This window comes from Lagopus leucura, unplaced genomic scaffold (genome assembly GCF_019238085.1).
Source record: "Lagopus leucura isolate 7727_CA_CO unplaced genomic scaffold, USGS_WTPT01 Super-Scaffold_100035, whole genome shotgun sequence".
Classification (NCBI taxonomy): domain Eukaryota; kingdom Metazoa; phylum Chordata; class Aves; order Galliformes; family Phasianidae; genus Lagopus; species Lagopus leucura.
Window position 1 is genome coordinate 5,166,659 of NW_024962284.1, and position 14,769 is coordinate 5,181,427.

General features: G+C 39.4%; 1 protein-coding gene across 2 annotated transcripts in view; it reads left to right on the plus strand.

Annotated features, from left to right (window-relative positions):
- The window catches only part of SPON1 (spondin 1), a 357,910-nt gene that overhangs the window by 234,325 nt on the left and 108,816 nt on the right, over window positions 1-14,769 (plus strand). For both annotated transcript variants that reach the window (XM_042882758.1, XM_042882756.1), the window contains one exon: window positions 12,953-13,026. In XM_042882758.1, the coding sequence (XP_042738692.1) occupies window positions 12,953-13,026 (74 nt within the window). The remainder of the gene's footprint in view (window positions 1-12,952; window positions 13,027-14,769) is intronic.

A 14,769-nucleotide genomic window follows, 5' to 3' on the forward strand; every position in this document is an offset into this window, starting at 1 on the left:
GCAGAATTAAAGGTCATTTAAGGGCTTTCTCTTTCAACTGGGCTATATGAGCGATGGGACATCCTGCAACCACAAATCCATAGTTGTTGCTTTGGTTACATAGTTTATTTTCCCAGGTTTCAGTGCAGATGTTCCTACGTCCATCTGACGAAGGTGCTTGCAATGGTATCATGCTGGACTTGGAGCTGGCGTTGTACAGAGGAGCCTGGCTGCTTTTCCTTGTGCTGCCCAGAATTTTGTGTTGTGAGAGGTCTCGGAGGACCCAGTGGGGATGCTTTGAAGTACATAACCCTGCACCTTCAAAATGCATAGGTAGTTTTTGTCCTTGAGTGTCGTGGTGCATTCTATTGCAAATGCTCGACTTCCTCTAAATGAGGGTCTCTGCTTGTGGTACCCACGTGTGAGCGTTGTAGCCCTGCAGATACCTCATATGACTTCACGTAGTCGTAAGGCACTGTCATGGTGTTGTGGCCTTTTTATTTTTTTTGAGAAGAGCGCTTACTTGTGTGCATCTCATCCACTAGAACCCCTTCATCCTGATATCGAGTGCTTCTGTCTCTCTGACGCTTTCCTTCCTGTCTTTGTGCGAGTAATTACTCTTATCTAAAACCAGGTCTTTGCATTTAGCATTATTTAATTACTGCTTTTTCAGAATTCCTCAGATTTATGAACTGCTTTGCATTTTAATCAGCTGCAGCTTGATGCTGTCTGCAGCCAGATGGAACTCTATTCCACCATTCACGTTATCAAATGAAAATAATGATATATGCACAACAGCACTGACCTTGAAACTCTTAAGTTCTAAGCTTGTAAAAATAAATTCATTTGTTTTACGTATTTGAACATAGTCTAAAAATTCATGCTGTCTAAATCTGATGTAATTGATATGTATCTTTCATAACATCTTGGGGAGTCTGCTAGCTTGATGTGTCCATATATGCAAAGATCTAGAAAGATGTATGAGAAATCAAGACAATGTTTTTATTCAGGAGTGTTACGTCTTGGACGAAATCGGTGCTGAAGAAGAATAAACTCTGTAAGAAGTGTTATATCTATTGTATCTATCTCTGTATCTTGGGGTGGAGATGCACAAGGATATCACAAGCATGCAGGGAAGCTCTTGAAAGTATCTTGCACTGTGATTTGATTTGATCTGAAATTTTTTTCCAGTAAGTAGGGAGATAAAGCAGGAAATTCAGAGTTCTTTCTGGCTCAGTCTCTAATATTCTGTGTCTTCGTAATTTTTAAGTAGTGGGAGGAACTTTTTTTGGTTTCCACTCTTTTCTTCTTATTTGCTGCTGGTAAATTAAAGTCATTGTTAATTTAGGAACCTGGCAGCTGCAGATCATTTGCCATTCTGCAGCAGCTGTCAGTAGTACTCTGGTTTACTTTACAAACAGATGTTTAATTTGACTTCAATACCGCTGTCAATTTTTTTAGGGGAGACAAAGACAGGAAGGAATAGAAATAATTGTAGTCATAATAATAGTCATAATTTGATTTCCTTTCAAAACATGGAACAGAGGCTCTGTTGAAGATATCAGAAGTGTTTTTACAAATTTTGATGGAATGTTTTAAATCTGTTTTTTATTACGTGAACTGCGATTAAGCTTTCTCAATGCATAAGTCATGTTAAAGAAATGGTTTGTTTATAATGCCAGAAGCTGGAGACATTACGTTCAGTAGTCTACTTCACAATGAATGGAACACCATTTTAAAAGCACGCTTTTTATTTATGGATTGAAATGTTGCATTGCTTCTACTATTTACAGGGAACCAGGCGGGTTTGTTTGTTTGTTTTCATAAAACTAGAGGCCACTGAGGCCCATCTCATGCAAGTACAACGCTGGGAGTGCTTTCATTTCGCGTCATGGAAAGCGAAGGACAAGTTGGGTCCAGCGATGAGGAAATTAGATGATGGAAAGGCTAAGTACCGTGCAGTCCTTTTTAAATTTCCTTAACATTTTTCTTCCAATTTTATTTACATTTTCTTTTCTCCAGTGATTTTGTCCAGCGTGTGCCTATTGTGGAAAAAATGTAATGTTTGCTGTAACGTGAGATAGAAAACCTGGGTGAGAGCCTCCCTTGTTCAGAACGTCTGCAGGCCCAGGAAAGAGCGTTAAATAAATTAACAGCATAATGGTTTTAATCCCACAACCCTTCAGCATTTCTTAGATTTTAATAAACCTGGGGTAAATTAGTCATGAAAATGGCACATCCTGCTGGTCATTTGCTCCTCTTTTAATGTATTTTATGACTGTGTTTTTGTGAGAGCGTGTAAGTAAACGTTCTTAAACGTAAGTATATGGGATGTAATAATGTAATATGAAAATTTCCGTTAGCAAAATTGTTTCAGCATTCTGGGTCTGATGTTTGCTGAACTGTCTGCGTGCCCATGATAAAATACTGCAGTTTGGTGTAGTTCATTTAGCAGTTAAAACTTGAAGCTCAATGATAACGTTCGTGTGAAAGGCAAATATCTGAGTTAACAGTGTCAGATTCTGCCATCCTTATTATATTGCAAAGTGTTTAACTTCTCATGGATTTAAAAGTAATAACTGAGGACTCACCAAGAGTAAGGTATTGTATAAACAAGGGTCTCAGAGCCTGGATATAGAGTTTATCTTGACTGTTTTTCACATATGAAGCACCGCAGCATCAATTCTGATCGGTTTTCTTAAAGAAGCGGCTGCATTTATTGTAATTCCTCTGAAATGATAAAAGGAAGAAGCCACCTAGAAAAGAAATTGCTTTTTGTGTAAATGGACTGTTGGATTGATTCCTGTCTTTCCACTCACCTGGTCTGGCAGTCTTTGGAAGGGATTTGTGAGAGGATTTAAATATGAAATTCACCCAATAGGTGGGTGAACCATTCCTTTTTCTCCTTTGCAGTAATTAGATACTCGCTTTTTCTCTTTTCTGCTTCATTAGGTATGCATTAGGTATCTCTGCTATCCCAACTGTAGTGATCTCAATGCTTTTGTGCTGCTTCCCCACAGACATGGATTTGTTCGCTGCTCTAGCAGAATGTGATGTAAAGCCTTACAGTGCACCACAAAGCATGTTTGTCTTCGTTGATGGTTCTGGGTTTTCTTTTGCTGCAGAAATGATAGACTTGTGGACGTAAGGTCCTGTGTCTAAGAAGGAATCATCTCTCTTGGAGGGGAGTGAACTCAGCACTTGTTTGCTGTGCAGTGTATGCTGCCTGGTGATACCTTGAATGATCTCTGACAAGTGAAGTCCTGAGGATGACCTACTGTAGTGGTTCTTCCCATACATTTCTTTCCAAAGGTTCAATATATGCTTGTTCTGCAAGTGGAGGGAGGCAGGGTGGAGAACATCTCTCCTATGCTGCAATTGCCTTGCGGCTGTTTGTTGAAATAAATTGAGTGCTGCTCCACAAGTAATGCCTCTTGTTTTGTGATGTTGGTCCATGACATCAGAGGTGGATGATGATGGGATGGCAGTAGAGGTTGAACCTTCCCGTCAGCATACTGTTGCATTTTGTTGCTGTGTGACAGTTGGCAGCAGAGCCTGACAAAATGGAGTCAGACATGGAAGTGTGGATGAAGCAGAAGGATGGTGCTGAATTCCTGCATGTGCAAAAAATTTGCACTCGTCATTCGTTGACGTTTGCTGAACATTTGTAGAGGCCAACCAGTGGATGTGAACATGGCGAGGTGGTGGGTGGTGCATTTCAGCAGTGCTGCTTGGGACACTGGGTCCACCACCATTGGTGCAGATTGTTAGGAGTGCAGCATGCAGGCTTTTGTTCATCACTGGTGGAAATGCATAGCTAGTGGTGGTGACTACATGGAAGAAAGTGTTTTGCAGCTGAGAATTTGCTCTATTGAATAGTGCTGTTGTGTTCTTCGTATCTGTTTTACTTTCCATGGAACTGAACAGGAGGCATTACTTTTGGAGCAACCTGTGTTTATGATGAGGCAAACTTATATATGAAGTAGAAAAATGCCTTGCACTGCAGAGGTGCCACTGTTTCATGAAAGTTGATGAAGAAATTCTTTGGTTACTTCAGATAAATTGTCTGTTAGTATTCCTTACCTAGTTTTTGTGAATAAATCATAGCCGAAGCACAGCTTTCAGTACAGTGAAGGAACACACGTAGCTCTTTGTTCTTGTCAATTTTATAGTAGCAGTCTATGTTCCTGCCACCCATAGCTCTACTTACAAGGTGCTGGAAATGTTTAGGCCAGTAAATAAAGTAAAGCCAGACTCATGAAGAGGAGGCAAATTGCAGATATACTCAGATAAGTGTTTTCTTCATTTACTGGATCAGGAAAACACTCAGCAGTAATAAAGTTAGGAGTGATATCCTTATAATTTTCTAGTTTTCAAAGGCTACTTGGAAGGAATTAAGGCCGTGCTTCTCATCTAATTAAGTGAAATTGATTTTGATAGAATTAAGATCAGTTCTCAACAGAAGGTCGGCTCACAATTGCCAGCAAAGTAAGGTTGCAGCACACACCTAGATTTTCAGGACAGGCTCGGCGTCAGTGTATCTAAACTGTGTGTTTTCAAAGTGTGGTTTTTCTGTCTCCTTTTCTTTTTAAATGCATGTTAGAAGCAAATGACTGTCAATTATTAAAAAAAAAAAAAAAAAGAAAAATTAATTTAAAAAAATGACGCACACGTGCACACATAAACCTACAAAAAGAGAAATCCAAGCCCACAAAAATCTGAGATTGAAGATCAGGTTTATTGTTTGCTGTGCTTCAGTTTTCAAATCTACGCACGCTGTTGCAAAAGTTTAAGTTGCACTACGTGGATACCGATCTCAAAACCATTGAGTTTACTTATTTCTCATACACGCATCTGAAGGAGCACCTCCATTTGTGTATTCTTTGCTTGATCTCCTGCTCTATCCCAGGTCTGCTTCCCCTTCAGCTGCTGATTCTGCCTTATCACCCTTTTCAGCCTTGCTGCTTGCGCTCCTTTGAGATTTCGTATGTCTTGTTCACTGCTGATCTCCATGGTAATTCCCCTGCTTTTAAATTTCCCTTGTGCTAGGTCCTTTGTCAAAATGAGCTCTCTTTCCCAGCCTCTTATCCCCTCCTACCTGGTCAGGTGTCCAGCATCCTATACCCTTCATACAATAATCTGCATCAAGTGAAATCACAGCCAGTTTTGAGTGTTCAAATTTCAGGGATTACTGCTGTCCCTGCTGAGCTGACCTGCTTTTGAGGTGTTCTTTCCCTCTTGTCCCATTCAAATTCAAGGCATGCGTGCCCTTTAACACCATTGCCATCCGTACACTGAAATTTCGTTAGCGTGCCAAACACAATTTGTGCTGTAATTTTCTGCTGAAATCCTATAAAATCTTCCTCAGTCCTGTGCGTAGCGTTGTTGTAAATGACTGAGTATTGACCTTCTGCTCTCATATTGATTAGAGCGCAGTTAAAGAGATGAGATTACCTAAGGTTTCTGAGGTTGATCTGTGGTTTGTTAATACCTGTAGAGCAGTAGGAATGTTGGGAGCTCCGTGTCTCCTGTCAGTGATTCTTTTAGAGTAAACTTTGGAAGAGGCAACAGAAAAACAATCGGTGTGAAAGTTTGGATTTGTATTGTCCAAATAGTTGCTGAGTATTCCCAACTGTAAGCTGAGTAACGCAGCTCTGCTATTGATATATTTATGTATTTATAGATAACTTGGACTAGCTTGTTCTTTGGGAGTACTGTAGAAAAGCTGCTACTCGTGCAGCAGCTAATCAGACGTGAGAAGGATGTGTTGAATTTGGCACGCTTAGAACCGAATTAGGGAGAAACGATTGCCTCTGTATGGGCTCCCTGCTGTTGCATTCTCCAACCATTTATGTACCAACATTTAGCAACAGTATTTGCTACAAATCCTTACTCCAGCTATTCTACAAGGAAGGAGACTTGATTAGGATATCACTCTATACACTGTTCTTGTCCCTACCAGCAAATGGTTTAGTCGCTGCAATGTATCTTTGGTGTATTCCTGGTGGAGACTCTTCTAAAAGCATGGCTGGAGAACTGACAGCTCTTATACTTTGTTACTATCTTCTCATTTACTTCTTTCCTGAGAAATTCCATTTCTCATTTCAGTTCATGTCATTGAGTTCATTTCTCATTTACTTCTTTCCTCTGAGAATATGGAAGGTTTAGAGCAATTTTTCTAAAGCCTTGAGATTTTTTTTTTCAGTCTTTGTTAACTGGGCACTTGTGGGTGTGTTTAATTTTTACTTATTTTGCTTTGTTACTGCAATACTAAAAGCCAGAATAATAACAAAAACAAAATAAAATATTTAATCCCCCAACCTGGAGTGGGCTAAGGGAGAGATCCAAAGGGAAATATGTGTAGGAGTATTCTGATGGGTTACGTGTGCATGTTGTACTGTGCTATTAGTGACAGAACAACAGAGGTCAAGCAGTAATGGTGAAAAATTTTCTGAAGCGAAGACTGGTGAGGAGTGACATGTGGGAGAGTTTAAAACACAGCAGTTTTGCAGTAGTTCATTTGCATTAACATCATAATGTAGTTGTCTTCTGCTGTGTCCTCTCATGGTAGGTGGAACAAGCTGCCAGCCCTGAAAGTGGGAATGCGATTTCCTTTGCTCTCCTTGCTTCTCTTCAATGTCCAGAGGAATTAAGTCTCTGAGTTCCCTGTGCAGGTTGGATGAGTGTTATACAGGTCACACGGACTTCTAGAGCAAAAGTAAAACCATGTTTGGCATGGGTTGGACATGTCCTAGTATCATTTTGGTGTTAGGATTGGTTAGTTAACGCACAAGTGCTGTGCGTCAGATCTTACTGCAATAGAGCTTAGTGAATGTAGCTGTCAGGTAGAGCAGCACTGGGCTCCTAGATTGATAGGAACTGTACTGCTACTTTTGGCGTGTTGCTTCTATCTGCTGTACAGGATTAGCACTTAGAATTACAGGATAAACGTATCCTCCAACTAACCAGTCCTATCCAATGCTATCTGACTTGTCCTTGTGGTGCAATTCACAATGCTTGCTTTTGAAGTTCGAGGTGATGCTTGCTACAAGGACTTTGTGAATAGCAAAATATGAGGTGAAGATACAGGCCACAAATAGCAATGGGTTTTAGGGAAGTTGAAGCTTACTCAGAAGACCAGGGCAAACTCATTCTGTCATCTTCTGTCATTAAAAAAAAAAAAAAAAAAAAAATCCTTGCAAGTAAGTGGTGTAGCACACATGTCAGAAATGATTTTGTCACTATGACTTTTTATTCTGAAGATTTTAGATTCAGTATTTATATCCTGTGAGTATTCAAGAAGAACGGAGAGATTTTCTGAGAACAAATACAGCATGGCAGCATATACAGCTGTGTTTTCCCTTGAAGTTTTTTGTTGCATTCTGTATGATGTCGTGATCAGTCCTGCAGTCAGTGAGCTCCCATGTGCTCACCATGGTGTACCTGAGTGTGACATGAAGGACAAAGGAAAGGATTGTGAGCCTAGAATATGTCTGTAGAGTGAGTTTAGAGTGCTTGGTTCCTGCTTTGTAGTTCTGTTCAAATCTTTTTTCTGGTAGTGTGGCTGAAATGTTTAAAAATAAAACTGAAGAGGGACATTCTCATATCTGTGTATTCACTGAATTTGGTTTTTGTTTTAGAAGGAAGCAGTTATCAGCTGACTGATCTACTGGAGAAAAGGCAATCATCATATGCAGAATTGTAAATGTGGGGAAAGTGAGACGCTTGGCACTAATGTTACTCATACTCATAATGTTTGCTCAAACTGTGTTAAAAGCATCCAGTTTAAAAAACAAACATTAAAAAAAAACAACAACAAAAAAAAAAACACCCACACCTGTGGTAACTCCTAAGTTTTCAAAATTAAGTACCTAGAAATAATAGTGCTGACCCTTGTCAGTGATGATCAATGACAAAGATAGTTTCTGGTGTAGGTGCAGCTTTTTCTCTGGTGAGACTGAACATTTTTTTGCAGCCTCATTAAACATCTTGTAAAGTACAATTTATGGTTCTTTGTTGAAGTATGTAAAATACAGTTCTTGGCTTTCTGAGCTGGGAAAGAACTTACAGTGATGTAAAGAATGGAATAATTGAAGAAAATAGCTTTGGTGGCTGGAAGGGGAAGACGAAGTGAATTCATAAATAATATTGAGCAGACAGAGTTTCTTGTCTGCAGTCTAGGATTTCATTATTATTTTCCACTATCAGTGGGTTTTCCTAGTACTTCTTTTTTCTTCATCTATCCAACTTATTTCTCCATTAAGTTGGCTAAGATGTATTCTTCCTTGCTATCACCCACTCTGGAGTGCTGATTTTACTCACAGCCATGGTCTGCAACCTCTGGCAACACAAGAATGTCACCAGTGGTTCTCCTCCCACGTGTAAAAATCAAAAATGTTACCCCGTGTTAGAAACTGCTGTATTTGGAGCTGTGATAATGCAGAGCTAAAAAAAACAAACCAAAACAATAAACCCCACACCCACAAAAGTAGTGTGGATGTTTACTTTTGGGGAAAAAAAAGACAAAACACTTGGGAAGGAAACTGTGCTTTGTTAGAGGTGAGGGAATGTCTTGGGCATCACACTACTTCCTCACTGGCTAGGCTCTACATATTCCATGTGTTTCATTGTATCTTGTAAGGAAGCACATGGTTTGTAAGAACTGCAATGGAGATGGAAAAAGTGGGAACTTGTGTGTATTCACCAGCTCTGGCAAAATCTGTTTTGCTGTTTTACTAAAACGTATCTCTAATATTGTGCTTAATGCTTTTGCTCCAAGTTTAAAAATGTCATAGGAATAATTCTCGTAGATCCCTTCTTGCTTCCTTTGTCACATCATTGCACCCGCAGAGACACTTTAAAGTAAGGTCATTTCTGCTCATGCTGTGATTTGACAAAAGGAATAAGGATGATGATCTAAAGCTCTGCCTATGGAAAAAGTAAAAAAAATAAAAATAATAAAAAAAAAAAATTGGTATGAGTTGCAACATCCACCCCAAGGCTGCTTTGAATTTTTATGGTTCATGATACTCTGTTTGTTAATGCCCCAAATGCAATTTACGTGGCTTTATAGAGCCTTTCCCAGAAGGGTGGCACAGTTGCAGAGCTGTGCTGGAGAGGGCCTTCATTCCAGGGAATTCTCTAAGGGTGAGTCTCATCCTCCTTGTGCTGAGACGTGTTCTGAATAAGACAGAAAAAGCCTGGCCTACTTGCATCCAATCTGTCAGTGTTATGAAGTCATATTGCCAAAACAAATACTGCAAACTGCCAGATATTCCTTGATTTTGCTGAGAGAACTCCACAACGTAGAAAAAGAGTAATATTTGTTTTTGAAATAAAAATAGGTGTTGCTGGATGAAAATAAAAGGAAATGATTTACTTACTATGCATATGATTTTTCTCATGCGATGCAAAAGCTTTAGCAATTACTGGAAAGCATCGTTTGAGGACAGTGAGAGCTAGAGAAGATTTCGGAGACGTATTTGTTTACTTTCTCATTCTTATTCGGTGGTACTCTGATGTGTTGGAGGAAGAGCTGCTTTCCCTTTTCCCATTTTACAGAGATGATTTTGCTGATAGTCACAGAGAGAAATGCCTCAATTAAAAGTCCCCTTAAATCTGCCAACGTTTGGGGAAAAACAATCATATTTCCCCTTCCAAAAAAGGTCAGACAGCACAGGGTGATAGAAATACCAGCACTGATTTGCACAGACTAAGCAGATGTGTATCTTGTGTAAATTCTTACGAGCTTTCTTGCTTCTTTCTAAAAGCCAGCCATTCCATTTTGAAGCAGTTGTCAGTCTCCAAACTCTATCTTCAGTCAAAATCAGAACTTTCATTAAGGAATAAAAGTTATGTCAAAATAATAATAAATAGTAAGATAAAAATAGCAATTAAAAAGCAGGCAAATATGCTGTTCAGATCATCTGATCAGTCTCCAGTCTCGAAATTGATTATTAAAACAATGAGTATTTCAAAGGTGATTTAATACCGTTTCCATCTGAGTATATGTAATGTTGTGTGGCTGCTTTGGGTATTCATGCAGCCATCTAATATACCAGTCCTTTTTCAGCTGAAGTTGGCAACGGAACTCCCACTGGCTTAATTTGGATTATCAGCTCCATATAAATTCAAACCCAGCTGAAGAGACAGCAACTCAAAAAGTTGAGCAGCTTTTGTTGTTAGAAAAGGAACCGTTCCCATGATGTTTCACACTGATGAGCTAATTGCAGCAAAATGAATAAAATAAGTCATCTTCAGGCTTCAAACAATTTCCATTTTATTTCTAAAATAGCTTTATGAAGTAAAATACTCAATGTTTTTGATCTGCAGATCTGGGTGCTCTTCACCAGAAAGCTGATTTCTTGTTTGTTTAGCTTTTAAGTATGGGTGCTTTCAGACGGTAAGCTTTGAAAAGCTTGTTCTTTGAAATTATATTTAAGGCATGGAATCGTGGGGTAATTTAGAAATTCATTTAGTCCACCACCTGCTTGAAGTGGGTGCTGTTACATCAAGTTGAGGAATGAACCTGGCTGGACTTCTGGAGTGCAAGTATACCTTAACATCTCACATTGGGTCTTTCATCATCCAGTGCCCTTAAATCCTTCTCCTCAGGGTTGTTCTCAAGCCATTCTCCACCTAGCCTGTACTTCTGCTTGAGATTGCCCTAACCCAGGTTCAGGACCTTGCATTTGGCCTTGTTGAGCTTTATGATGTTAGCATGGGTCCACCTTCCAAGCCTGTCCAGGTCCCTCTGGATGTCACCCCTTCCTTCTTACATGTTAGCTACTCACAACACCACTTAGCTTGGTGTTGTCCGCAACCTTTCTGAGGATGCACCTGATCCCACTGTCCATGTCTCCTACAAAGATACTAGGTCCCAGCAGTGATCCCTGAGGAATGCCACCCATCACTGGTTTCCACTTGGATGCTGAGCTGTTGACCTCAACTTTGAGTGTGACTATCCAGCTAATTTCTTTTACAGCAAGTTGTCCATCATATCCATTTTTGTCTAATTTGTCGACTGGGATGTTGCTCAGGATTGTGTCAGATGCTTTGCACAAGTCAAGATCAATGAAGCCAGTTGCTCCTCCTTTATCCACTGGTGCTATGACTTCCTCATAAAAGGACACCACATTTGTCAGATACAATTTACCCTTGGTGAAGCTGTGTTGGTTACCACCAATCACCTCATCTTTATTTTCCATCTGCCTTAGTAGGGTCTTCAGGAGGATCTGCTCCATTCTTCTTTTCACACTGCTTTTTTCAGAGCCTTGGTTGTTGCCTGTGTAGTCCTTTACTGCATCTGCCTTTATGAGATGCCAATTTATTAAGGAAAAACAATCTGTAGTTTGCTGTACCCCTCCCAGCTTGATCTAGCTTTAGGAGGTTTGCAAAGGTCAGTTATCATACTGGGTGGGTTATGTGTGAAATGAAGTATTCCATCCTGTCCTGCTCTGAGCTTGTGTCTTGGAAAGAAAAGCACGGTAAAACTGCATCGAGTTTTTGATAACTTGTGGGGTTGGACGCTGTGAAAGAAAGCAGACTTAACTTCAGCAACACTTCTAAGCATACACAGTGATTTTTCTTCTTACTTCAGTTGTTAGAAGTGAAAAATAACTCTTGAGAGATCGCATTGACTGTAAAGCTGAGGTAAGACAAGAGTCTGACTCTTACTGTTTAGAATTTCATGTCCCTGACTGGACCTTCTTGTTAACTGGTTGCCGTTGTGCCGAAGCAAGAGCTGCTGTGTTAAAGTCATGATAATGGTATTCAAGGGTTGGTACAAAGGGCTGTCGGAAGAATGTGCTCCCATACTACTAAACAAAGAGGAGATACCAGCTCAGGTTCTCCTCCGGAAACTCCGTGTGAAGAACGTTCATGAATTTAACCCAATTGTAACTATTTTCTAACAGGAAAACCACAAAGTTTACATGTAAATTAAATTTTATAGTTATAAAATGGCATAAGAACCTAATTAAATTTGAGTAGGGCTGGAAGGGGGTCACTTGAGCTGTTCCCACTAATTACTGTTTATGACATTTGCTCTGTGTTGGACAGTGGTCTCCAAGAAGAACATAGTATTTTACTACTTTGAAGATACTTGACAGAAGATTCTGCTTATGATATCTCAGATGGGATATTTTAAAAAATTAATGCGTACAATTCTGTCTTTTTTTTTTATTTTAAAAAGTTGCACGCGAGTTGTTTTTCCCTGTACTATTTTCTGATTCAACAGTTCCCCTTACCTGCCTTCAAACTGAGGCTTGTGAAGCTGCATTTTGTTTGAACTATATATCTTAATTAAGCATTCTAGATTGAATTAAAGTGCCCTTTCTCTTGGAACCTTTGAATTACTCTTGAAGACTTCAGCTTATGCTAGCTCTGCTCTTAACTTTATGGTTTGAGTTGGAAGGGGCCTTGAAGGCCATTCATTTTCAACCCCCTTCAACCCACCGGAGCAGGCTGCACAGAGCCCTATCCAGCCTGACTTAGAGTGCCTCCAGAGATGGAGTAAAAAACTGTATTAAAATTATATTTGCACTGAATTTCTGTAGCGTATCAGAAGTATTTATTTGTTCAGAATGCATTGGCATTGCCTACAGACTGCTGCTTAACTTAGCCGTGCGATTTTCTGAAACCCATTGTAATTTCAGTACTTTCATATAAGATTTGATTTACTGAATATTCAGTTGACCATCACGCATTTTGAAAGCACAGATCCTCAGCACGTAACTGTGATCATTTTTGTAAAGATAACAACAACCCAAGTCTCTGCAAAATGTAATGCAATTCAAATGCAAGTTGATTAAAAAAAAAAATCCCCAAATCCTAGCTTTGTTACTACATGTGTTGTCAGAATAAGAAAGTACGCCTAGGTTTTAGCAGCCCAGTTCTGTCCGTTTGCTACTTTATCACGCACTTTCTTCTTGCTTTAAGCAATAAATGTATTTCAATCGTTTTTTCTTTGTAGAGCCAGTATTGTGCAGAAGCGCATTATTTATTTTCAAGACGAGGGTTCTCTCACCAAAAGAATCTGTGAACAAGGTAAGGTGATCTCCTTGTCGTGTTCTGCTGAGTTCTCCTAATTGTTATATCCAGTTACAATTTTGATCCCTTGAATGATTTCATACGGATTGAAATTTAGGACCTCTTATTTCAGTGATGTTCTGCCTACCTGTGCACGGAGCTGCTCTGGCAGGGGTTGGATGCTCTCTGGAGCCCCCTTCCAGCCCCTACGATTCTGTCATTCTGTGATTCCTTACATTGCATACCGTTCCTCATACAGTCTTCATTGCTTCCACCTAAATGTGACACTTACTCCTTTTTCCCTTGTGTGAAACCTGTTGCTTGGGCTATTTTCAACCTTTCCTAGAATTAATTGTAGCAGAGAGATTTAAAATTCACATGAGAAACAAAGGAGAACTGCAATTGTCTTTTGATAAGTTGACTTTTATTTCTGCATATGCAAATTCCTCCTTCCCAGAAAGGTCATGCAAGTGAAGTTAGTTCAAATAACCACAGTCTCCTGACTCTCCTTCTGCGTTTTGTAATTATGTTCATTCTTTCTTCTTTTGAACCAGGGTTGTCATGGCAATGTTTGCGTATTTTGGAGGAAATTCTGTGAAGTACATCAGGCCATTAAACTCCCTCTGAAAACTGAGGGGAATTGTATGTTGGATTTCTTCAGGGGCTTTGTGGAATTCTCTATCAATTCTTAAATATATAATCTGTTACAAAAGCAAATATGGAAAGTGACCTTTAGGTTCTGTAATCTGCTGGCAGATTGTGTTGCTTCTGTTAGTAAACATAAGTATCCCTCGTATGGGAATGTGTGCAGATATTGGGGAGATATGTTCACCTTCAAACAGATATCCCATCTTTGCAGGAGGAGGTGCGCTGGTGAGGCCTGGGTAGCAACTAGGGCCTGCTCCCTTGATACTGACGTGCACATACTCTTCTGATTTAAATTCCAGATCATATAGCTTAATTCTTTCCAGGAGAAACTTCCCACATTTCCTTGAAAAGTAATAATTTGTACAGAAGTACAGAGTTGATGGTTATGGGGCAGTTCTTATTTCTTCTCTTTGCAAGTTTGGAATGGTTTTTCTTCAGTTTTGTACTGAGGAGAAAAGAATAAAACACCACTTTTAAAAAATACCTGGCACACTGTCCTTCATTTTTAGTGAACTGAATGTGTGCCAGTGAAGCATTCAGTTGTAGTTCATAATGTGGAATCCCTGACTGTCACTAGGAAACCTCTTTGTCAGTGTTTTGAGCCATTTCAAATATGGAAATACGTAAGCTAGGCTTTTTAGAAACATTGCAGTTTGGTGGCAAACCTGATGTAAAAAGCCACCAGAATAAACAACAATGTGGTTGTTATTTTGGAAAAGAAAGGAGAAAAGGCAGGATTCTTGGATAGTGGATAAATCAATCATAATGATTTCAGTTAATGGAAGCCAGGTTGTGTCAAAATTGTACTTCTAAACTTCTGTATTTTTGAGTAACAGCTTCATGTTTGGAGAATTTTAGTTGTCTTTGGTGAGTTCTGATAGCAGAAAGTGTTTGCACATCACCAACTACTCAATCTAGTTGAAGTGTTAAATCTTATCTGCTTAAAATATTAAGGACAGCAAGAAAACCTCAGCTTTCTTCTTCAGCACCACTTTTGCTTTAGTCTAGATAAGGCGTTAGATAAGAAGAAAGCTATTGGCAAATTGGGGAATTTATTTGTTGAGCTCTATCCTAAAGACACTGAGTGAGGGAAAGGACAGAAACACATTGTCC